Source organism: Nelusetta ayraudi, unplaced genomic scaffold (genome assembly GCF_046127955.1).
Source record: "Nelusetta ayraudi isolate G7.1 ecotype Tasmania unplaced genomic scaffold, CSIRO-AGI_Nayr_v1 ptg000097l, whole genome shotgun sequence".
Classification (NCBI taxonomy): Eukaryota; Metazoa; Chordata; class Actinopteri; order Tetraodontiformes; family Monacanthidae; genus Nelusetta; species Nelusetta ayraudi.
Genome location: NW_027466147.1, coordinates 1,163,718 through 1,187,500, shown reverse-complemented (window position 1 = coordinate 1,187,500; position 23,783 = coordinate 1,163,718). Strand labels below are relative to the sequence as shown.

Sequence of the window (23,783 nt, the reverse complement as noted above, 5' to 3'; positions counted from 1 at the left end):
CCTCCTCCTCACCTCAGACACTCTTCCTCCACCTCCTTCTGCCACCTCCAGCCCCGTACGGCCGACCAGATGGCAGCAGCTTTCGCCCAACAAAGACTAAGAAGATCTAATTAGGGGCCACAATAGGAGGGGGAGGGGGTAGGAGGGGCTTGACGGACAACACGTAGAACAGCCAGGCAGGCCGCATGAGACCGCAGCAAGTCAATATGTATGGCACACACACACACACACACACACACACACACACACACACACACACACACACACACACACACACACACACACACACACACACACAGGTTCACGCCCCCTGGCAGTAATATAGGGGGCTATGACTTTATTACCCCTCATTAACACAAATTAGACCACTTGAGCCTCCCTCAATGGTGATGACAAATTGAATTAAGTGTTTGGAAACAAGTCAATCCCACCCCTGGCCAGGCGGCGCCCATATTGCATTAACATTTATTGAAAGGGTGCATGTGTGTGTATGTGCGTGTCAGTAAGTGCACCAATAAAAAAAGAGAGAAAGCAGAGGGAGGTGGGTGGAGCTCCAGAGGCTCTGAATGGTGAAATTCCTTTAGAAAATGATATTTATGCCCCAGCCTGTGCCGAGTTAACGACGGCGAGTTTAGGAAGGACTGAAACCGAGCGGCAACAGATTGTGGCCCCTCGCAAAGGCTTTTGTCGTCGAATGGGATGAATATTTATCTGTTCGGCCGATGTGTTCAGAGACCAACATCTGGACGCCGACGTGGCCGTAAATATTAACGACAAGAAAGAAAGCTCCATCAGGAAGGAGCTTTCAGTTTTCTATAACTAAAAGATAATTAGGGCAAGTTTCACAGTGAACAAAACAACAACAAACAGGTTTGATGATAAACATCACATGCAGCTGCTGGAAGCGAAGCCAAAAGGTTGATTTGATATCTGGTTTTAGAAGATCAATATATTTTTTTTGTTATTCAGTTTTTGGTGGCAGTACTGTAATTCAATATTCAATTGAATTTTACCGAGATTTGAAACAATCTTTTAACAAAAAATAATAATAATGATAATAATAATAATGTGTTGCTTTAATCACTGTATACATTAATATTAGTAGCATTATTTTATTTGTGAATAGATTAAAATCAAAACTTTGTTTTTGTCTTTTTTAATATTTATATTCACATGAAAGTGCACGCTCTTGTTCCTTTGAGCAGACCAAAGGCAACAAATGTGATCTGAAATGCTGTGTTTAAATATTTCACTTTGTACAATGAGTTTGCAACAAAACGTAGTATGAGCATATTATTTTACAATTTAAGGATTTATATTTCCGACTTGTCCAGGGTGAAACTCTGCCTTCATCCTGACAGCTGGGATGGACTACGAAAAAAAAAAAAAAACCTGCCACGACTGCAGGATATGGCAAGTATAGAAAATGTATGCATTTTATTATTATTATTATTATTATTATTATTATTATTATTATTATTATTGTAATTTGCATGACATTAAAATTGAGTATGTAATTATTATGTATTTCTTATTCAGTCAGTTGGAGGTGGTGTTTTAATTTTTAATTTAAAAGGTTCTATTATTGTTGTGAATTGTGTGTGTGTGTGTGTGTGTGTGTGTGTGTGTGTGTGTGTGTGTGTGTGCCACTTCAATGGTTCTTAAGACTGTGCCATCACAGTCAACGTTTTCGCTCGAAAATACTTTCTTTAAAACTGTATAACACTGACACCTTGTGGCTCTCTGTGGAACTACGGCTTTTCAATTGAGGCGATGTTTAAGAAGTAAAAATACTGAATTACTTTAAAAAATAGAAATTATTATTATTATTATTATTATTATTATTATTATTATTATTATTATCATTATTATTATTATTATTATTTCATGTTGTATGTTTTTAGCACTTTTATTTTAGGTGTGTTCAGAATACTTACAATGTAGATTCTCTCGCCCATGGCTGCGCTCTGCGTTATCGTCGTCCGCCTTTCCACCTTAAAACGTGGTTAAATCGCACAACAAAATGGTCATTTTAACCAATGATTTCACAATAAACACACTCGCAGTCAGACGCTTGATATGTCACAATGCCTTGAGCCACATGGTGACCGGCTGCGTGACTGCGTGACTCTTCCCTCCTCGCGCTGCTGTGAGTGTACTCACTTCTCGCACTCGTCCATGCCATTAACGCCCGGCCACTCTCGGCTCCCTGCAGGTGTTCACATTTGGCCGCGAAACAGAAGAAAGGCCCGACTTCCCTCCTCGTGCTCCTTCCTCATATTTACAACATCTGCTTCACGTCTAGCCGCCGCTGATGGTGGTTTTAATTAGCGGCCTCTCGGTGCGCCAGCAGACATTACTCAGGCTGGACATGTTTTAGTAGTGTTCCTTCTTTTCCAGCGACACATTCACAGCCGCGTGTGGCCGCAGTTGACGCGCTCTTTTGATGAAGGGATCTTCATGTTTCGGCTCACTTTCCCACAGCGTGTCACCACTACGAGTGACGTCACGACACATACTGGGGAAATTGGTGTTTGGTGACATCTTGAAGTGTTCGGGTGGTAATTTAATTTATTTCTTTCCTTCTTTCTTCTTCTTCTTCTTCTTCTTCTTCTGCTGCTTCTTCTTCGTTTTTGTGGGGGGTGGCAACTAACTTAATCGGTGCATTACCGCCACCTATGCTTGAGTGTGGAACAGAACTACCCCCTCATTTGTTAAAACAACAAATTCATTAATTAATTCGACAAGATTGTTTAATACTTAAACATTGCGTTACGTATATTCCCCATGTCCACTATCCATTATTATTAATTTCTAACCTGACTTGTTGATTGTGTTTCTTCAGAAAAGGGAATTTTATACATATATATAAATACTAATTGTTTATTTTACTTACTGAAGGCTCAAAGGCCTGAGAGAAAAAAACAAAACAATAAACCGCCAAGCTAATAAACAAAGAAAGTGAGTGATTTACAACTTCAACCACATTCCACTACTGAGTTCGTAGCAGCAACTGGCCACTAGATGGTAGTAGAACTTAGAATTCTGCGCCTGAGGCAATGACTACAGCAGTATCGAATTGATCCCAATCTTGCTATACAGGTGGTGACAGTACAGTACAAGGATGCGACCAGATGTGACCAGATTCCCTGGATATAATAAATCTTTCAAACTAGTTTTTACTTTCCTCTCCCCACCACCACCACCACCAGAAAAATCTGAAAGGAAACATCACACTGTTCATCATGTCTTCTCTCTATCGCTAATGAACACATCTGAGGAGACTTTTCCATGTAATGTTAGCACATAATGGCAGCCGTCCACGGTGAAAAAGACCCAGATAGAGACCATTAGGCGTTAGGAGCGAATACCAGGATGTTATACTGCAGCAGCTGGGGAAACGTTAGCCGCAGCCCTGCCAGATGGGGAATGTTGTGTGTTGATTACAAAGAAAAAGCACATTTTGGACTCAAGTACATCAGAGCAGATGGCAAATTCCAGACCAAAGCTACCCTGGTGGATCAAACCAAATGAGACAAAAAAAAAAAAGGAATTTCTTGTGTAGTTTCAAAGGGGACAATCTTGGTTAGAAAATACTTTGAAAAGTGTGCGTAAGAGAATTTAAGTTTCTTACACATCTTTAGGAATGTCAGAGGAATGCGGGCTGTTTGAGACAACAAAAATGTAAAAACGTGGGTATAATAATCAGTAATAATCACATGCATGTAACTACAAAAGATTTTGATTGAGAGAAGCCAAAAAAATGAATGGATAATTTCCTTCAGTTTCTCAATTTGAAGCCAAATCTATATTCAACAGTCGTCTTTGCACGGCAGCAGCAACACTGCTGAGACTTCCACTCATCAATCTTCAAGAAATGGAGGCTCAGAAGAAGACAAGCGAGAGAAAAAAAAAAAAAGCTCAAATGAATGGCTGCTGCAGTGAGTGATAAGCACGGACGCTGGCTCAAGCAGAAGTTTGTAACACTGTTCTCATACTCTCAAACACACAACAACAACAGCTGTAACACTGGAGGATTCTCTCATTGGGCAACATTGTTTTGCTTTGAAACTGGCTTTAATGTAGTGCATAGCTGTAGTGTGAACAGTCAGTTGCCTTCCAGAATCCTTCCTCTGCGCTCTTCAGCAGGCGGTTATGTGAGATAAATCCTATGGATTATGGCAAGGCCTTGTTTTAACAGTGAATGTGCCCACATACCATCCATATATTTGCCACCCCGATGAGTCAAATGTTACGCTGGACCTTTGACACGGCCATTAACTGCAAAGTGAAACCATGCACCTCATTCCGACAGGTCGAGGTATCGGATCCTTGGTTCCAGACTCGGGATCAAAGAATATTTCTATCAGTCGTGACACATGTACACACGTGGAACACATTCCAAAGTGGCTTCTTCAAATTGCACATTTCACCTTGGACCCACAGCAAAAGAAGCAAAGCATTTATTAGTAATGAGTGCAGTAAAGGAATTAATTGCAATTCTACATTTGCATTTTAATTTCACATTTTTGATGTGGCCAATTTTCTCCTTACTGGTCTGTAACTCACTGGGACTGTGGAAAATCAGAGCCTGAGATGATGATGTATGTTTTTGTTTTAAAAAGGAGACATCCTTGGGGAGCCGATGCAGCAAAGAAACTAATTGGAACCAATCTGGCATTGGAAAAAAGTAAGCAAAGAACAGTCTAATGATGGTGCTTTTTACAAGTGTTTTGCAAATACATTTGAAAGTACCAACATTAGATATCTTTTCTGCAGCATTAAAGGTAGTACCTTCGCCCGCCTCTGCGCTGTGCTCTTGCACCTCTCGCTGCGCCACACCTCTGGGTCAAACGGGTCTCACACTGGATGCCTGACTGGCTCGGGATCCACCTGGAAGTGGTACAAAAGCACAGTTGTGCAGGAAGCGTTTGCAATTTCCTCTCTCTTGCGTCACAAACACATTACTGTGCCTTCCACCCAAACCACAACCACATGGGACCCAGCGCAGCGCTGGAATTTTCCCACTGACAGAGAAACACATTAAGCGTGAGGCACTGCAGAGCGGCCGGGGTCGTCGGGCCTGAGCCGCTGCCCCGATCCCTCCAATGAATGAGTCTCTTCTTAACGGCACCTGTCGCTTTTTACAGTACAAACACAAACAACGCAAAGTGACTTTATTTTTTTTTACATTTTTTTTAGCAATGACATTTGAATTTCCTCCTGGGACTTCTCTTCTAAATGTGCTCCTGCTCGGGACTTGTTGATGTTCAACCCTGTGGTGTTATCTGAAGAGAAATGGGAGCTCTAAATTGGCTGAGTGTCTCTTTCAAACGCAGTAAACACATGCAGTTTCTGTTGTACGGTATGAATCTCAACAAAACAAATGCAACTCCAGGGTTAACAAACGTGTGAACAAAGTGATGCTGATATACATTGGGCGTTCAAATGATGAAAACAGTTTCTATAATGCATCTGCAGTCAAAACCGGGAGCCTGCCCGCAGCATCAGTGGCTGCCGTCCTCGGCTGGCGTGCCTTGATTCTCTGATGTGATGTCACGTTTTAGATGCTGCGGACCTCTGAGCGTTGGGGAGCAACACTTGAGATAACGGTGCCATTATTACAGCAGAGTGCTGCGTAAAGAGTTTGGTTAACGCAAAGCGAGCTGCTATCGATTCCTCCCGCTTAGAGAGGAATGAATCTCTTTGCTAGCGCTTCCCCAGCCTCACTGAGAGACAATCTGGAGGGAGCGCACGGCGAAGGCCCCCTGCTGACAGGTTGCATCATTAAATAAGAAGAGATCCCCAATGGATCGATTGACTGCTTGGACGGAAATCAATGTGGCAACACGGCCAACAAATTTAAAAAAAGAGACAACCCAGGGCAATTTTTAATGTTTTTTTTTTTTTTTTAGATTGAATGTTATAGAGAAATACTAAAGATAAGAAAACTGAACATTTAGCCCTCTGTTTGCAGCCTCCTGCTTTGGTGGATCCTCCACATGTTTGGAAGGGGTAAAAAAAAAAAAAAAAAGGCAGCCTGTCTCACAGGATTTCTTGAGAGAACCGCCAATGCCCTTTGTGACATCACAGAGGGTTAATTTCCAGAACAGGTAAAGAATTTGACCTGTGTCATTTGTGACAGGATTGAGACACAACAGCCAGAGAGTCGATTCCAGCATCAGACAGGAAGTGAAAGGGAAGGTGAAGTAGCACATACATAAGTGATGAGCAGATTCCAACTGTGAAGTGCTGCATTTTTTTTAGTAGGGATGCTGTTTCAGAAAGTGCCTGACATTATGTTTTACATAAAATAATGTATTTTGAATGAGAATTCAATAAATTCAAAGCCTCAGCTGGGGATGTTCCAGTGTTCCAACTTTCTTTTTTTGGCTCTTTTCCATATTCTATGTTGACTCAATATTCAACCTATTTCATTTTCCAGAAGAAAAACAAATTGAATACACAAACTGCTTGCGGCATGTTCGCCAGGTGTTTCATCAGATGGATCCATCAGATGAAATAAAGATGTACGACTGCAGTTTCACTTTTTTTGCACTACTTCTACCCCTGCAATAATATTTTCCTGCACCATTTTCAGCCATATTCTGAGGTTGAACTCACACCGTGTGCTCTATTAGGCCAAAACCGACTAGAAATGATCTGTAATTTTGTTTTAACTGTGACTTTGAGATCCCAAAACAACATTTATATGGAGATGAACATTTTTCCCCCCATGAATTTGAACTACAGCAGACCGACGGCTTCAAATCAGCACTATGAGCCACAAAGTGAAGGGGTTAAAGATGGTATCCTCTTTAACTCGCTCTATCGAATGACTTTCATGCCTGGCTGCCGTCCAATTTTATCTCCTGGAGTTGCTAGGCGACAGGAACGTCCTCGGCGCGAGTGTATTCTGGGAAATGATGAGAGCGATGAATGAAATCCCCAGCTCTGTCACTTGTTATCTGCTCTCACCACTGTTATCTCGCAAGTCAATGGAAAGAAAAGCAGTATTTAAAAAGAAAAAAAAATGAAAGTGAGTTTGAGTGGAGCAGGTGCATTATGGGAAGCGGCAAACAAACAGTCGCAGTGTAAAGTAAAGTAACTGAGGTCGTGAGGACGGTCCGGGTTTCGAAAGCATGAGCTCAGCGAGAAATTGGAAAGTTTATCTTATAATCTGGTGCAGATCAACATGAATTAGCAGGGATGTGTGCGTTAATTAATTCTCTGAGTGGATTTATTGGGTTAGTAAAACTGCAGCGGAGTAGTTCAGCACCTGGCTGCGTCCCGTTGGAGATAAGAGTGCAACACCTGACTGATAATGCTGCCCTTTGATTTGATCTCGTCTAAACTCGACTGTTTATTTCAAGACTCAAAAGAGAATGTAATTAAATGTGTAACTCTGGTTAATGGCAAGATAAAAAAAAACACACTCATAACAATAGACAAAGAATTGCAATGTAAATAAACACTAAACAGAATGTAGAATGCAAAGAATAGCACTGAATGTGATTCAAAACTGTTCATTTTTTATTTTTTATTTTTTTTTATCTTGACTGATATTTTAGAATTCAGTTGCTTCGAAGGTGTCAAGTCAACACTGCACCATAGACGGAATGTCGTTGGAAATCTGTCATATTTCACATATTCCAAAGCAAAGAGGGCAGGAGGCAGGAAGGAAAGGCCCATTTGAAAAATTCCGAGATAATTTACCAGAACGGTAATCCTGGTAATCATCACTGTTAAACTCTTGAAGTGGTTCCCAGTTTTTGTTCCGCCTCTTCTTCCTTGGAAGACACTGATTGACGAGGTCACGGTCTGACCAGAAGGAAGGAATTCACACAAATCTGGCAGGAATTGGTGAAAAAAAAAAAGATCATTCATTCAACTCTTTTCCAGACAGATGTGTGAGAGTACAGGTTTAAAATCAGGAACACTGTGGCGTTGGCACGCGGACCTGGTACGGTGCTGTAGCTCGGCAGTGGGAAACGTGGCTTGTTTTCCTCCCAGAAAACACAATCACGTTTGAAGCGGAGCGACGTGACCAGACGCTGGTTTGCGCGGAAGATTTGACCCTGTCGTGGCCGTTCCGCTGGCCTTCAACAAGCTAATGGGCGCCCACGACCGACCAGGGTGAATCTTCGGAGTGGCGGACGGTTCCCAGGATGCTGTGAGTGGGATAAATAAGTGATGCCATCCTCCAATCTGTCGAGGTGGATTTCGGAATCGCAGGGAGCTGCGTGAGACGTCAAAGTCTGGAAGCCGCTGCCGGCTGAAGGCTGGAAAAATGCTAAGAGGCGCAGTTATGGGCAGAAAAAACCAAGCCTCCTCATGTTACCTCTTATTTTCCCGAAACCTCTATAAGTGCTGATGGAGTGCCGGGCTCAGCCAGCAACTCACAGGTTCCCCTCTTTCTTTCCAATCAAAAGCAGCTTGTTAAGGGGAACACGTCCCTTAAAAACACCTTTCCACCACTGAACCCACTTATTTGATGCTGCTTTCATTTTCTTTTCTTCTGCAGCTCAGATCTTGTAACGATACACGCCAGCACCGGGGAGGATTATTTCACCCGACAGTACATCTGCGGCGGAGAAAAACGGGCCGCCGAGGAATAAGCCGATCACGCTGTGAAGGAAACTTAATAACCTGTCCGCCTCGCTTAAACGGCGACGAGTTTTGGTTTCAGATAAATCCTTTGTGAAATTTCAATTACATCCATCAAAGGCCGTAATCTGCCCCTCCGCGCCGACGGAGTCGTTACGGCGGGGTAGCGGGACGTGGCAATTTCCAGCCGGGAGTCCAACATCAACCGCACTCGTCATTGCGATTCCTTTCACGTCGCTGCCCCTGAATGAGGCGAGTGTCACGGAACAGCCACTAATGTTTTTGTAATGCCTCCCCATCACCACAGGGGGTGCTAAGGTGTTAAAATTCACGCCTGTCAAAGGCTCTCCGGGGGCTTTTTTTTTTTTTTTTCTCCTTCCCCCTCCTCTTTCTTTAAACAGCCGAACCACGGCCGAACCCACCGCCTGGCGCCGAGTCCTGAAGGCGCTCCCCTTTTTTACCCTCCGCTCCGTGGCACGACTTTCATGCTCAGCTGCTGTCCAATTTTATCTCCCGCGAGTTGCTAGGCGACGGCAGCATCCTCGTCTTCCCGCTAGTGTATTCTGGGAAGTGATGGGACCCACAAATGAATTCAGCCAATTTCTAACTTATTACCTTCCCTGCGCACTGTCTCCGCGCGGCTCCGCGAGGGAGGAAGGGTTAGTATGTAAATGGCACAATAGGTCATTAGCCGGGACCTTCCAACATTTTTTCTTGGTTTTTTTTTACCATCACGGGTGCACAGAGAAGCATTTCACTCACTGTCATCCTGCCTGAGAATTAGTGTATTATTGAACTGTGCATGCTGATTGGACCACCCACATGAATCTATTGATGCCTTTTTCCCAGCGGCTTCTTTTGATGTTTGATTAGGATTCCAACACAGTGGAAAGCAGAGCCTTGACAGGAGAAATCACACAGCACTGTTGTTGTTTTATGGATGAGAAAGCACATTATTATGTAATAAAAGACTTCTGATGTCACGAAAGGAGACATACAGCAACAAAGAAAACCTTGCACTCTGGCAGAGACTGAAATTATATTCAGGCACAAATACACAAAACAAAGTATTATTCTCATTTTTTTTTGTTCCAAAATCATCTGAGCCTCCATGCTGTTCCGCTTTAAGATGGTGTGGACTGAAACATGCCCCCTGTGATATCACAGGGGGAACTGAGACCTCACTAACAGCGGCAGTAGCAGCAGCAGCAGTGTTTTAGTAGGGTGTGAACAGAGGGCTAAATAATCATATGCTGTTGAAGAGTCGTACAGTTTGTTTTTGGAGAAGCAATTGTGTGAAACCACTCTGGGGCTGCGGGATGCAACATTAAGTTTGCATTAGAAACATTCATACATGATACAAAAGGTACTAAAAACAAGTGAGAGAATGCTGTAATAATTCTACGTCCAATGAATAAAACAAGCCCAATTTCCCAGAACTAGCGATTAACATACTCTACATTCTGCAGAGCTCCACGGCTGCAGCCATTGTGTCTGCTCGACAGTGAATTATTATGGACCGAAACCGGGACGCTCAATCATGGAGGTCCTCCATCCTTCAAAACGGCTCGACGGAGGAGCATCCGCGCCCTCTGATTGGCCGACCGGGCTCTCGCCGGGTGAAAGAGCTGAGACAGCCCAACAGTTAATTCCCCTGTTAGTTTAGGGGTCGTAGAACTTTTGCTGCAGAGCGTAAACTCATCCTGCAGTGGCCTCACAGTCGCCGGTCCACAGCGTCAGCAGCTTGTTCACCTTCTTGCTGAAACTAACTAGCGTCTCGCCAGTCTCCTCTTGCACAGCACACAAACAAAGATGCCAAATTGCATTCAAAGAAATCAGCCGGCAACGACATTTTATGTGATCATGAAAGATACATATCTCATAAATGGTTCAGCTAAATAGATTATTCGGGGGCCATGTTGGCAGAGGGGCTAATGGAGGCAGCGGCGCAGTGGGAATAGGACCTGTTAGCTGTAGCTGTGTTTGCATGAAATACAAGCCCGCCAGGCTCTTTCACCACAGGGTCCCGTGCAGATAAATCCCTGTTGCACTTAGTAGTCATCCATTTTTAATGCCGCAGCCTCAGCTGGAGAGATGCACCAACGCCGGAGGAGGGAGAAAGGTTGGGCGAGACGCTTCAAGCTGATGAGAGTATTTACACCGTTTCACCCTCGCAGCCGCGGCGACCCTGACCGTCGCGGAGGTGAAATCGTCGCGAGGAGTCAGACCGTGTTCCTGCGCCTTGTGAGAAAACAAGTCGCCGCAATAAGTCATAAGCGCTCCCAGCTGCACAGCTGTGCGCAACTCGGAGGCGGGGGGGAAACAAGTAGCAACAGCGAAGGCTTCACGCCTGTTTGGAGCCCCCTTTTAGTGTCTCTGCAGCAGCCATTCCACAGATGGCATGCAGCGGAGGCCAAGAGGGCCGGCTATTCAATCCTGTTCAGTGCAAACATGATCCGTTTGAATGGCCAGGCAGCAGCCAAGACATTCTTGTGTGGGCAGAGCTCCCTAAACAACCGAGACGAGCCGCGGCGCGAGTGTTTGTCCCTCCGAGACAAATCTTCTGGAGATCATTGGATCTGCATGATGTTTTTTGTTTGTTTGCTTTTGACAAAACAGACAGATTTGTCGCAAGTGTGTTTATGACTTGATCCACACTGAGGGACTCAGGCACTCAGCTCTTCAAGCAGGGACTTCTTGTCTTGGGTATTCTTAGTTGAATTTCCTGCCTGATTCAATCAGCCCACCTTCAAATTATTAAATCAGTCAGCACAACAGACATTAGACTGTTACACAACAAATGTTCCCTTTATAAGTGGATTGATTTACTTAGTTAGTGGGGTAGTTTACCCAAAATTGAAAAACCAAAAAACAAAACACCAATATGTTAAGAGTGGCTCTTGTTACTTTTCCTAATCCACTCAACTGTTCTGGGGTTTCACAGACAAGCACCCAGTGGCATCACAGTGGAAACCTAATGAGGGACATCAAACATACCAGAGTTACACAACAGAGACATGTCCTGTCAACACTCACAAGCATGGCGAGTTAGTGAACATGCTAGTTAGCTCATGTGCTGCGTGAAACGCGATAGCTGGCTATAAACGTGGCGCTCGTCAAACTGGACTGTCACTTGACAGCACCAGACGAGCAGTCGAGAAAAAAAAAATCTTGTTTTTGTGCTGTTGTTGACATTTGAGTGCACGGCTACAGCGGCCGTCCATTTTGTTGGCTTTAGTTTTGAGTGGAATTCTCACCCTCTGTGAAACTCTAGAACTGTTGCATGGATGCAGAGCCTCCACTGACATCAGGGCGCAAAGATTTCCAGTTTGGGTGAACTGTCCGTTTACCGAATGGCCACTAAAACCGCCTTAAAAACGCGACGCCATTGAACCAAATAAGTGATAAGTTTTTTATTTCTCTAGTGGATTCATATGTTGTTATTCTGCACAGCAGCATACAGGAAATTGTGGTAAAATATAAATAACAAAGTTCAACAGTGTTTCTTTATTCTATTATTCATTTGATCCCAAATAAAAGGAAGGAAAACAAAAACTCTGGTCAAAGGGGCAAACCTCGTCTGCCCCTTTTGTCAATATCCACTCTCTTCATCAACACTCTCAAGAATGCAACATTGAACAGCTAATCTTTAAAAAGTACGGGGTATAATCATTATTTACAGACAATCACCTTGTGGTGAGCAATGCTTTTAGCTTCTTGGAAATTCACTTCCGTCATGTTAAATGCAAGAAAAGGAAAATACAATTATGTTATACAAAGATCAAAAATACTATCAAAAAACCCTTATTATAAATGGCAGCACTATATCAATAAACTGCTGTTGACATTTTTACATGTAAGTACAAAAATCGTGTTGAGGTAGCGCCCTCTGAAGTCACTTGTAATGTTAAAATACTGAATCAAACATCACTTTATGTACAATACAGCAAAATCTCTCTGTTTTTCTTCTTCTTCAATGCAATTTGTATTCCTTTGGTAAACAAAACTGTCAGAAATGTGCAGTCCTGCAAGTGACACTTTGAATCATACATTCACAACATTTTTGCATCCTTTTTTGTTTGTTTGTTTGTTGGTTTTTGGATTCTTCGGGGGGGGGGATGACGTGTTGTTTTGCTGACATTCGTTTTGCTCTCAGGAGTGAAAAGGTTAATGGGACTCGCTCCTGTTGGCCCAAGCACATCTCTCCGGTGAACGCACTGTCAGGGGCCAGAGAGAAGAGCCAAAAAAGAGAGAGAGAGACAGAGACAGAGGGAGAGACAGAGGGGGAGAGAGAGAGAGAGAGACAGAGAGAGACAGAGGGAGAGAGAGAGAGAGAGAGAGACAGAGACAGAGAGAGAGAGACGAGAAATCCAGTGTGTCACCCTTAACTTGGGAATGTAAACATCTTTCTCTAAAAAAAAAAAAGAAAAACGAAGAAATTAAAACAAGACGTGAAGGCTGTTTCTCTGATTCGCAGAAGTCAAACATTGTGGCCACACAACGTCAGAGAGACGGAGGGGTTTGGCTTGGCAACTATTGATTAGAACGCTCCCCGGAGAACATGAGCTCTAAACAGAGGCCACATTGTCCTCTTTCTTTTTTCCTCCTGCGTCCTCTTCTTCCCTCCTGCCCCCTCAGATTGAATGTCAACTTTTTTTTTTCTTTCTTTTTTTTTTCTCGGTCTGAAAATATGCTGTGGACTTTCTCAGGCGGGCAGATGGGTTCTGGCGGAGGGGACGCGCAGGCTCCCTCCCGCCGGCCCATGCAGTCAGACGTGCACAGGGTCAACTCACTACTGACACATTCTTGAAGCTTCTTCTTAATGGCGAAACATAACTTTGGTTTCCTACGACGAAAGTAAAAACACGAGAGAAAAAAAAAACAGGGGGGAGGTGGGAGGGGAAAAGGTACAAGCGTACAAAAATAGTTGGTAAAAATATGACATTCATCAACCCCCCCACCCCCATTTCCCAGTTTTTTTCCTAGCCAATAACAGTGTGTTTCTTCCCTACATGACCAAAATACATCTCTTTAGATTTATACACACATTGTATTTTTGATTACTGATACATGTATTTCTTTTATATTTATATATATATATGCACACGCTCAAAATGACTACAAACTAGAGCAAGAACAAAAAAATAAATCCGATGTATAAAGCATAAAATTATTATTCTATGTGGATAAAAGAACTATAAAAATATAAGAGATCTTAGAAGGGGGGGGGGGGAACGAATGGGATAAAATCAATATGCTGTATGAAACTGGGATAAAGGCAAATCAAAAACAGTCATCTGGAAATTGTTCAGTGCAATTCATTTCTTCTAAATAGTCACGTCTGGGTTCCCTCTCTCTCTCTCTCTCTCTCTCTCTCTCTCTCTCTCTCTCTCTCTCTCTCTCTCTCTCTCTCTCTCTTTCCCCCCTCTCCTCAGAATATTTTCATCCTCTTACCACCCACTGCCCTCCCTCCCTTCAGCGGCCGCTGGGATGGCTGCTCTTTAGACAGCGGACAGTATTTTATCGTGTGCGCGTTGTCCCCGTTGGCGCTGCACAGCGGGCAGGTGTAAGCCCGCAGGATCGGGCACACCACCCTGCCGTCCGGCGTCTTCAGGACGTGCGAGCCGTACACCTCCTCCGGCGCGCCATTATTTCGGCAGAAGACGCAGATTTTGGGCTCCTGCTTGCCCCTGGTCGCCGGCTTGCGCATCTTGCGCTCCACGCCGAACAGGTCGAAGCCGGCGAAGCTGCCCCCGAAGCCCACCTCGCGCTCGGGCTGCGCGCCCAGCTGGTTCTGGAAGGGGCTGAGGATGGAGAAGCGCTCCTTCAGGTCCAGGATGGAGGCCGGCGGCGGGCTGCCGGACGGGCAGCAGCAGCAGCACTCCATGTGGCCGCTCTCGCCGACGCCGCCCGCGATTACGCACGGACACGGCGGGGAGTCGTCCAAGCCCAGGGTCGCCTTCAGGGACTCGGTGATGGAGTTGGGGTTCTGCGGCATGCTCAGCTTGTTGTTCTTCGTCACGAGCGTCGTCAGTCCCAGATAGTCGTTCCAGAAATTGAAGGTGTAGTCGTAGGGGCTGCGCGCGTTCAAGTAGTTGTGGTTGAGAAAATCCATGGCCACCTCTGGTCGTCGGCTTGCGGTCGGGAGGCGAAACAACCAGCGTAATCCGCAAAAGTCTTTTTGCAGCCAGAGTTGGTCTCCGGGAAGGGGGCTCATGCACGGCGCTGTGTGGTCTCCAGTGTTCCTGTAATGTTTGAGCGTCCTGCAAACAGGCTCTCTGGTTTTAAGGAGCCGGAGGGCGGGGCCCCGCTCCGCTCCGCTCTTCCTCACCAAGTTTCTGATCAGGTTGAAAGCAGCTCACACACTCACAGCAGCACAGCGGGACTTGTTGTACAGACCGCATCGGTCACCGCCACCCGAGCACCTATTCGCTTTTTTTTTTTTGTGTGTGTGTGTGTGTGTGTGTGTGTGTGTGTGTGTGTGTCTGTCTGTCTGTCTTTGTTTTACATACACACGTGTAGTTTGCATTAGGTCACGATGTGAAATAATTTAGCCTCCTTTCCTCTGCGGTTCACTGCAATAGCGCCAATCGATCGGCAGCTCGGCTCCCTTCCAGCCCACTAGTGGCATGAAAACGTTGCAATTTCGCATGTTCAGTGGAATCGATACGGTTAATTCGCGCGTATGGATGCCATCATCGCCAGCTCGAGCGCACACAAACACGCGCTCATGCACTTAACCCCTTGCGCGCCGCCAACGCAGGCAGCCAGTGTGGCCTTTTGTTCCAGAGCGCACGCATCGCATTAATTACCTGCGAGTAAATGTGTTCAGCGTGAGGACGAATCCCCCCCCCCGCGATTTTGAAGGGGAATCATATCGTGCGTTATATAAGTTGGACAAAGCGTCTTTTGTGGTACTGGAGACATAAGAACCTGCAGTGCACCCCGGGAAAGTTGAATTTCTATGGAGAAACACATCACTTGCCTGGATTTTTTTTTTAATGTCAGCGCAAATATCATAGCGTAAACAAACCTTTCGCTCCGGGTCTGCTGTAGTTTTAAATCGGCTGATGCACGCTGTCCTCAAGTGCAGACAAAACACCACATCCGCCCACTCAGCCAGAATGTAAACAAAAGCCTGCAGCGCAGCTGTTCAACAGGGGGCAGCAGAGTGCAGGTCAGTCCCTTTTTAACCCCGCTAAAGCGGCACCTTCCGGCTTTAGAAGCTGACAGGCGTCACCAGTGGACTGCACAAACTCCACATCTGACATCCGCGACGACAAAGAGAGGAATCATCATCACATCACAGCCTCAGCGATCCTAAATGGATAATTCAGCCTAATTACACCTGCTATCCTGACCCATTTTGTCAAAATTCTTGATTAAATACTCAATGGCAGTCATTACTCCTCCTGCTCATTCTCAAACATGTTTCAATTCAGCCATTTACCTTCTGATCTTAAGTCAGAAGCATTTTAAAGGTCAAATATGAAGCATGCGTTCAGATTCCACTGTTTTCAACTGGGGTTTTTAATCCCATTTTAGCTTTTTGCTAAAACTGAGGCTACGTTGAACCGTCCGTATGTTTGCAAAGTGAGGAAATAGGGCAGAGGCAACACCTGGAGGTGTGTACTGTCAGCGTTGGGAGTTCATCGACAGAGAGTCACAGAGTAAAAGTCTTATATTTTTAAAATACAAGACCTGCCCCCCCCCCCTCCATTTTTATTAACTGCCTTAGTGGGGCTGTAAATTTCTTTCAATGAAAACAAGCGTCCCCGTGACCCTGAGCTCGGGACTAAGAGGGTATGGAAAATGAATGAATGATGAATGAATGAAAACAAGCGTATTTTGCTCTCTCCTGCTGACGCAGGCCGCTGTGTTGCTCAACATTTTTGCTGGAAAATACTAGCACGCACAAGATCATTTTACTTTGACAGGACCAGTGCAATGTTCTGTATTTGTAACAGCAACAACAGACTGTCCGCCTCCTGCATCAGACACATGCATCTGCAGCAACAGGACGGTCTCAGTTTTTCAAGTCACGCATATTGCGCTCATTTGTTTCAAGACTGTGATCCAGCCATGAAGTGGGCAGCTCAGGAATGCGAAAGCTGCCCTCTCGAAGCAACGATAAGACGAGTGACTGCTGCTCTAATTAAAACTTCCAAGGGGGTGGTGCAGAGAAGGAGGGGGGGACTCACTGACTTGGAAGCTTTGCATCTATTTTTAAGGCATCTAATAAGGAAAAGCAGACAGAGTGATAAAAGCCCAGTGAGGGAACGCCTGAGCGAGCGAGCGATAGCCGGCCCTTCCTCCCCGTTCTCTGCGTTTCCAGCAAGTTTGTTTTGAAACAGTATTGACTGCTCATTGGATTTTCGCCGCCGAGCTTCCATTCCATCGGCCGGCACAAATATGAATCCTATGATGAAGCATCAATAATGTACGTAATCGCCTATTCTTTTTTTCTTTCGGGCCGGCCGGGGCCAAGATTGTTAGAGCAGATTCTGGTGTTGCTGCAGAGCAACTGAAATATTCATGGCCACATTACTCCTTAATTTTGTTGTGACTAAGAGGGATTAATACTCATCCATTAAGTAAAGCTAATTCTGCCGCCTCCAGTGGTACATCAGACGAGGAAGTGAGATTAGAGGAGGAATGATGCATCGCATCAGCAGGGTGGCTCTGGCTTTAAATCAATTTCCGGATCGCACTGAAACGATTGTTTTGTACTCGTGTTATTTTTGTTGTTGTCATTGGGTTTTGTTTTGTTTTTTTCCTTGACTTGCGGGAAGGGAAAAACGAGGGACGGATGGTGCCTGGTTGGGCAGAACACTTTGTTGCTTAATGATGAAATCATCATTTCCTGCACGGGCTCATTAGCGATGTGAGGCTTACATCTAAATCATTTTTTTTGCAGTTTTGCACTTTGGATGTATTACAAAATGCAAATCAGCTGCGGCGCGCCTTTTGCTGAAGTCGGGCGGTGGTTTGGAGGGAAGGTAATGAGTGATTTAAACCATGTCTTGGCGCTAATCTGCTTTGCGCGCTGTTATCACAATCGTCAACATCTTTGCTTCTCCCGACCACGTCTCGCGTTCTACACAAAGGAAAGGCAAGTTTTCGTGTTTAACGTGAGCCCGAATCGTACTCGGCGAGATAAATGCATGATTGATGTTAGCGTTGAGCGAAAGTTAAAACCCACTGCTGCCGCCACTCAAATTACATCTGCGCTTGTATCTTGTCACAATATATCATGTATCTTCCCCAACTGCAATAAAGCAACAGTGTAATTTGTCTCTATTTTAAAGTGACAGCTTCAAAATCATTTTTTTCACATTTTGATTGGCACCCCGGCTATCGACACTGCGCCCCCCCACTGGCCTGGTATTGAAGCATTTAACTTGTCTTTACTGGGTAGATGTGCTCTCACCAGAGGGTGCCGGGCAGGCAATCAGAGTTAGAAATACACATTTTGGACCATGAGCTGTGAGCCAGCATAACAAAATCCCCTCCTATTGTTAATTCTTGGTGTTTTTTTTTTGTTGTTGTTGTTAAATCTGGTTGGTTCATGTCAAAAACGAATTGTCTAATTTGTAGTTTGTCTAGTTTTGAACAAATAACAGGTATTTAGAAAAGCCTATATAGGAGCACTTGCTGGACTCAGGAGTTGTAAGTTTGAGGTGCTTTTTGGATGGGATATACAAGAAGAAGCAAAACAGGAGAAATTCCAAGGCACTCTCATTGAAACGTTAAAAAGCCTTTATTATAGCGGCTTGGCTACATTCAAAACCATTAAAAAAAAAAAAAAAAAAACCCTGACGCATTTCTGCAATCAATAAATTACAGATAATTCTGCAATTTCACTGTTCCACTGACTTGTTATGGAAAGAGTGGGGCTGCTGGCTGCCATGCAGGATGTATAATCTTCATTAATCATCATCAACACCAACAGGGGTGCCATTTTCACTCTTGCAAGTCACTGAATCATAAAACAAGTTTTAGAAACTCATTTAAAGGAGGGGAAAACCACAGCGTGCAGCTTTAACTTACATTAGAAAACAGGTTTCCAGTGTGATTGCTCTCTGCTGCTGATTCCAAGAGGCAAGTTTCAGCAGCGGCCTTGGACCGACGAATGCATTGGAAGGGATTACACAAAGCATGCGCTCACACGGGGCGCACACTCACAGAGCAGCTTTCTGTAAGTGCTGCAGTGAGGCTCATTACGCTGCCTTGCTCCCCTCAAAAAAAGAAAGTGCTTTAAAAAGTGGACATTCTCTCCAACCACATTTAAGATGATAATCCAGACCCCGGCAGCACTGAGAAGCCACAGCAACACTCTCGAAAAAACCATCTCCGTGTTTACTGAGCGACGTATTGATCATCCAAACAATACATAATGGGGTTTGCAGGAATCAGCCAAAAATCCATTCAGCCATATTGATTGCGGTAATGAAGACGAATGCGGAATCGCACGGTATAAAAATGACTCGAGCACATTTGTAACCCACATTTTTCACACAATGTTTGAAAAAAAAACAAACATATACATATATGTATATATATATATATATATATATGTATGTATATATATATATATATATATATATATATATATATGTATATATATATATATATATATATATATGTATATATATATATATATATATATATATATATATATATATGTATATATATATATATATATATATATGTGTTTTTATTTTTTCCATCTCACTCTGAGAACTGCTTCTTTTTTTGCACCACCCCCTCCAACGGCTTACCATGTGTTTTCATTCACAGCCATTAGAGTTCTGTTTGTGATTATGCAAATGAGAAAACATGCAGGAAATTTAATCAGAGCGCAAATTTGATTTCACATGAAAGATTGCTCGAGGGTGGCGCTGGCGGTGGGGGCTTGATGGCATAATATTGAGCAGCCAAATTATGTTCAATATTTGTTTTCACAATGGGTCTTGGACACGGGGGCCGGCTTTCTAGGCTTAAGGTGTGCTCTGGTTTGAAGGCTTCAAGTTAACGGCCCGAACAGAAAGGGTTTGATTTTCCTTTGTTCTCCCCAGAGATGCTGAATGGAAAGTGCAATTAATGGGAGGCGTTGTATTCCATATCAGCAGGAAAACAAGGCGACTCGCCTTCATGCATTTTTATTATTGCTGCGTCCTCCGAAACCAAATATCTAAGTGCTCACTTTCCTTTTTGTTCCCTGGCTGAACAACAAGAAAATGTGCTCTTTGTAATTGCACATAAACTCAGAGGGATGGCATTGTGCTGCAGCGCGTGCCGGCGCAGATAACCGGTGATTAAACTGAATGTTACTCGAGAAGCGCGGTAGAAATGTAACTAATAAAGCACGCTAGTCGAAGAGGAGGGCGGTGCCGTATTTACAAAAATAAATAAATAGGAAAACAAAGGGGGAAATCAAACCCCAAGATGGGCAAGCAAACAACTGCAACTTTGCTTTGGGAATCAAGTCAAGGTAACCAAAGAAGGATACTGAAGTAAGAAAATGAAGTGGCTAAGACCTGTAAGCAACTGCACAAATGCACGGCTCATTGCTGTCATTTTGGGTATAGGCATTGGAGGCGGGACTCAAAAGCAGACGCAGTCAGGGTCGCAGGAGAACAAAAACTATTAATTTCAACAAAAAAACTAATCAAAGCGTCTTCAGTGGTAGAAATGAAACAAACCTGAAATGGGGGAATTAGACTGACAAGTGAAACAAAACTGACCAACACAACATGGAGCAACACACAGGACAAAGGCATGGACGCAACATCAGAAATTGTACGTATGACAATGAAGCAGAAACAACCATGACGAAACAACAACAGACAGAGGGAGACAAGGGATATTTATACAAGAGGGCAGGGGCGCACAGGTGAGAACAATCAATGGCAGGACTGACAAGATACAGGTTAAAATCAGGAGCCAAAAAAGGTGGGAAAACAGAAACAGGAAGCAAAGTTTAGAAAATACAAGGGGAGAAGAGACTTTCAAAATAAAACCGAAAACACTAAAGCAGACCAAGACAATTGCCTTCTATTTCCATCAATATAGTTCAAATTATTATAGTGCACGTATCCTAAAAGGCAAAAAATGTTTCAGGATAAAACTCAATGTAAGGCTGTTAGAAGATGACAGTCAGGGTGTCTTCCAATGGAGGTGTTTCCCTATTAAACCATGCAGGCAGGCATTAGCTTAACAAAAAAAAAATCAACATCGCCTTTATGAAACAGAGGTTTTAATAGTTTCGCATCAGTGCATTTGCCCCTCACAGTTCCAGCGGCAGCAGAGCGTGCACCGTATCATGCCGGGGATGCATGGTTCTCTCCATCAGAGCACTTTTTCCCCCTGAAAGACTCACAGTACACTGGAAAGGTTCCTCCCCTTTCTCTCTGTGAACTCTTTCTGGACCGCCCCCTCTCACCCAGCTACCAGGTGTAGCCCCGCATTAAAAAAAAAAAAGAAAAAAAAGAAAAAAAAAATCTTTGTGGTGCATGATGGCATTAACAGTGGATCCTCACTAATGCACAGTGGTGAAAAGAAAAGGGTTCATGGGCATTTTACAAAGAGTGAAACAACTGAACTGCAGCGTAGCAGGAGCAGACTTTCTATTTATATGCCTCTGTATGTTGCAGTAGTCATACACCTGCAAGGAACTGGAAATAATTGATTAGGCAGTGGTACTTATAAGCAGTGGTATGTCTTTTTAATAGACAGAAATACATTATAAATACATACAGCATTTGAGCGTATTCAAACGCAACACTTAATCCAAGGTGTGTCTCATTGACAACGAAACACTGTGTTTGTTTGATCCAGAAATACATTATTTTTTTTAAGACTTGCAGAAAACCCCTAAACAGATGACCTCTGCCTCATCATTTTTACTAAATCAAGGAATTACTAAGATTGCAGAGAACTGCTGGCAAACATCCTTGGGTTCTACCAGCAGTTTGCGGCTACAGTCATATCTCCATGCATGCATGCAGTCTTCCTGCAAAGCGAGGTTATATTGGCACCCACTTCATCCTTTGTAGGCAATCTCGTCACGAACCTGAGCCAGCCCCCCTCACCCTTAGAGAAGGGAACCAAAAGGCAAGGTCACTTGGATCATAAATCACGTGCGCGCCTGCTGCATTTCATCTCCACATCTAAATTTTAAATGCCAAGTTTGAAAGCTAGTGAACCCTGCAGGGGCCGGGGATATTGCATTACAGTGCCGTGACTCACCCTTGGCTCTCCCCAGGAGTTGCGCTCGAGCCCGTATCCGGTGCTGTTTTCTACTCCCCAGCCAGCAGCGACTGACACGGTGTGGTTCAGTTGAGGCAACTCGGTGCATTTGGAGTGAAGGCCACCGCAGTATGTGAAGAGTTTCTTTGTGATGTGCACAGCTGGGGGAAGAATCCAAGCGATGCTTATTGGTTAAATATGCCATCAGGTCATTTCTAAGTTTGACTGATTTAAACATTTTCTAACACTGTTATGATTCTACCCTCATGTCATTCTTGCCACCCACTCAGGTCACCCACTTTCCATACAGTGTAGTTCTGCACTGCATTGCAGTGCCCAGAATTGGATGTCTTTAGAAGTCAAATCAAACTAGCAGATGGCTTTTTGCATGAGAACACAAACAACTCAGAAGCTTTGCTTTGCTCAGTGACTTGGTTGTTGTCCATGCTGTAGTGCTACTCTGTAGTTCCGCTGCAGCCTTATTATCACCCCTCCATGCTCCTCTTCAGATGCAACCAATAAGGTGGATCTTATTTTAATGTTACAATGTACTTTTACCCGTTTGCACTCGCGCTGTCAATTTTGACACTTTCTTGGGAGTCTTGGTGATGGATTCAAGTTGTGATGACGCAGTTTGCCAACGTAATGAGGTTCGGCAGTTCATGTGGACGAGGTGCAGTTCTAAGGGGAAGAAGCTGGAGAATCAGATTGTAGTTTGGAATCATTTCAGTCCGTGGGATGACACGCAGGCAATGCGGGTTCATTAAAAGGTTTCTGTGCAGAGGCTGGCAGGAAAACAAGTGGATCCATTGTGCTCGTGATGATTACTGAGGAATTTGCAGGAGCCAGATTTAATCCTGCGTAGATTAAAGGTCACTGAATAAAAAGAAAAAAATGGCTACATGGATCAGGGGAAAACCTCAGATTAGGTGGCACAAAAAAGTTGTTTTATAAACTCCATTAATAACTCTTGACTGCAAGATTAATGGCGCAGAGCCGATCATCCATGCACGTCCCAGCAACGTCTCCTGGCAAAAGCCCTCCACCACCTGGTGGCGGAGGAAAAATGAGGGGCTTGTTCATAGTTGCAAAGGCAATTGGGATATAATACGGAAGGCAGACAATAATAACAAAAGGTGAAACAGCTTCAAAATGGGCAAATTTACCAAACACCAGAATCTGGTTTCCTGGCTTTGGCTTGTAGCAGCCTGATACCTCAGTTTAATAGTCTGCTGCCAGAGCAGCAGCTGCTACAAGCATTAAAGCAACCAGCAGAAAAACTGGGCCATGTTGAGCACAGTAGAGAATTGCACAAAACTGTCTCGGTTTCTTCTGTTCAGGTACGTAACTACCTGAACGAACAGCAGAGGAAGGAACCGACCAGCTGTGGGTCATTCAGCCTATTAAGGCTGCACAACTCTCACCTGGGGCCTTGTTCTTGTTTGCTGCGGGTCAGTGTGGAGAAAACGTAGCCCCTATCACGACATTTTTAAAGCCATTTGCATGAATTTTCCGCATTTTGGAATTTGGCTTTTGTTCTGCTCACAAATATTTGTGCCACTAAAATTTTGGGGGGGAAAACAGGTTTACAGAGAACTCAGCTTTACTACTTGTTTATGTGGTCTTGTGTGTTGAGCAAAGGCAGATAAACGGCACTGATGGAACTGAAAGGTTAATAGTTTTAACCTCTCCAGTGTTGTTTTTCACACGTGCCTCGATAAATCTCCTCCGACAGCACTTTGAGGAAAAGAAGAATTAGATTTAGAGATTTTTCTTTTTTTTTTTTTGGCATTTTACTCAGTTGATAATCCGGAGTAATATTCAAAAATGCCTCTTAAAAACACCTACACGCAACAAGGCTGGAGTAAAAACTATCCATAATGAAAGCATATATATTTAATTAAATATAAATAATTGATTTTTTT

At 43.9% G+C, this 23,783-nt stretch overlaps 1 protein-coding gene and 1 long non-coding RNA gene across 2 annotated transcripts in view; both read right to left on the bottom strand.

Annotated features, from left to right (window-relative positions):
• Positions 1-2,582, bottom strand: part of LOC142902756 (uncharacterized) — an 8,689-nt gene extending 6,107 nt beyond the window's left edge. Inside the window, exons 1-2 of the long non-coding RNA XR_012929139.1 lie at positions 2,164-2,582; positions 1,938-1,994 (exon numbers count right to left, since the gene is read on the bottom strand). This is a non-coding gene — a long non-coding RNA (uncharacterized LOC142902756). The remainder of the gene's footprint in view (positions 1-1,937; positions 1,995-2,163) is intronic.
• A 9,423-nt stretch (positions 2,583-12,005) lies between these two features.
• On the bottom strand, positions 12,006-14,908 carry nanos1 (nanos homolog 1). Its single transcript, XM_076048163.1, has one exon. The coding sequence runs from the start codon at positions 14,822-14,824 to the stop codon at positions 14,039-14,041; it is 786 nt and encodes a 261-aa protein (XP_075904278.1). The 5' UTR covers positions 14,825-14,908; the 3' UTR covers positions 12,006-14,038.
• Positions 14,909-23,783: the final 8,875 nt, after the last annotated feature.

Bases quoted from the DNA above. Each gene is read 5' to 3' on its own strand.
- nanos1 (XM_076048163.1), bottom strand. From the start codon at position 14,824: ATGAGCCCCCTTCCCGGAGACCAACTCTGGCTGCAAAAAGACTTTTGC.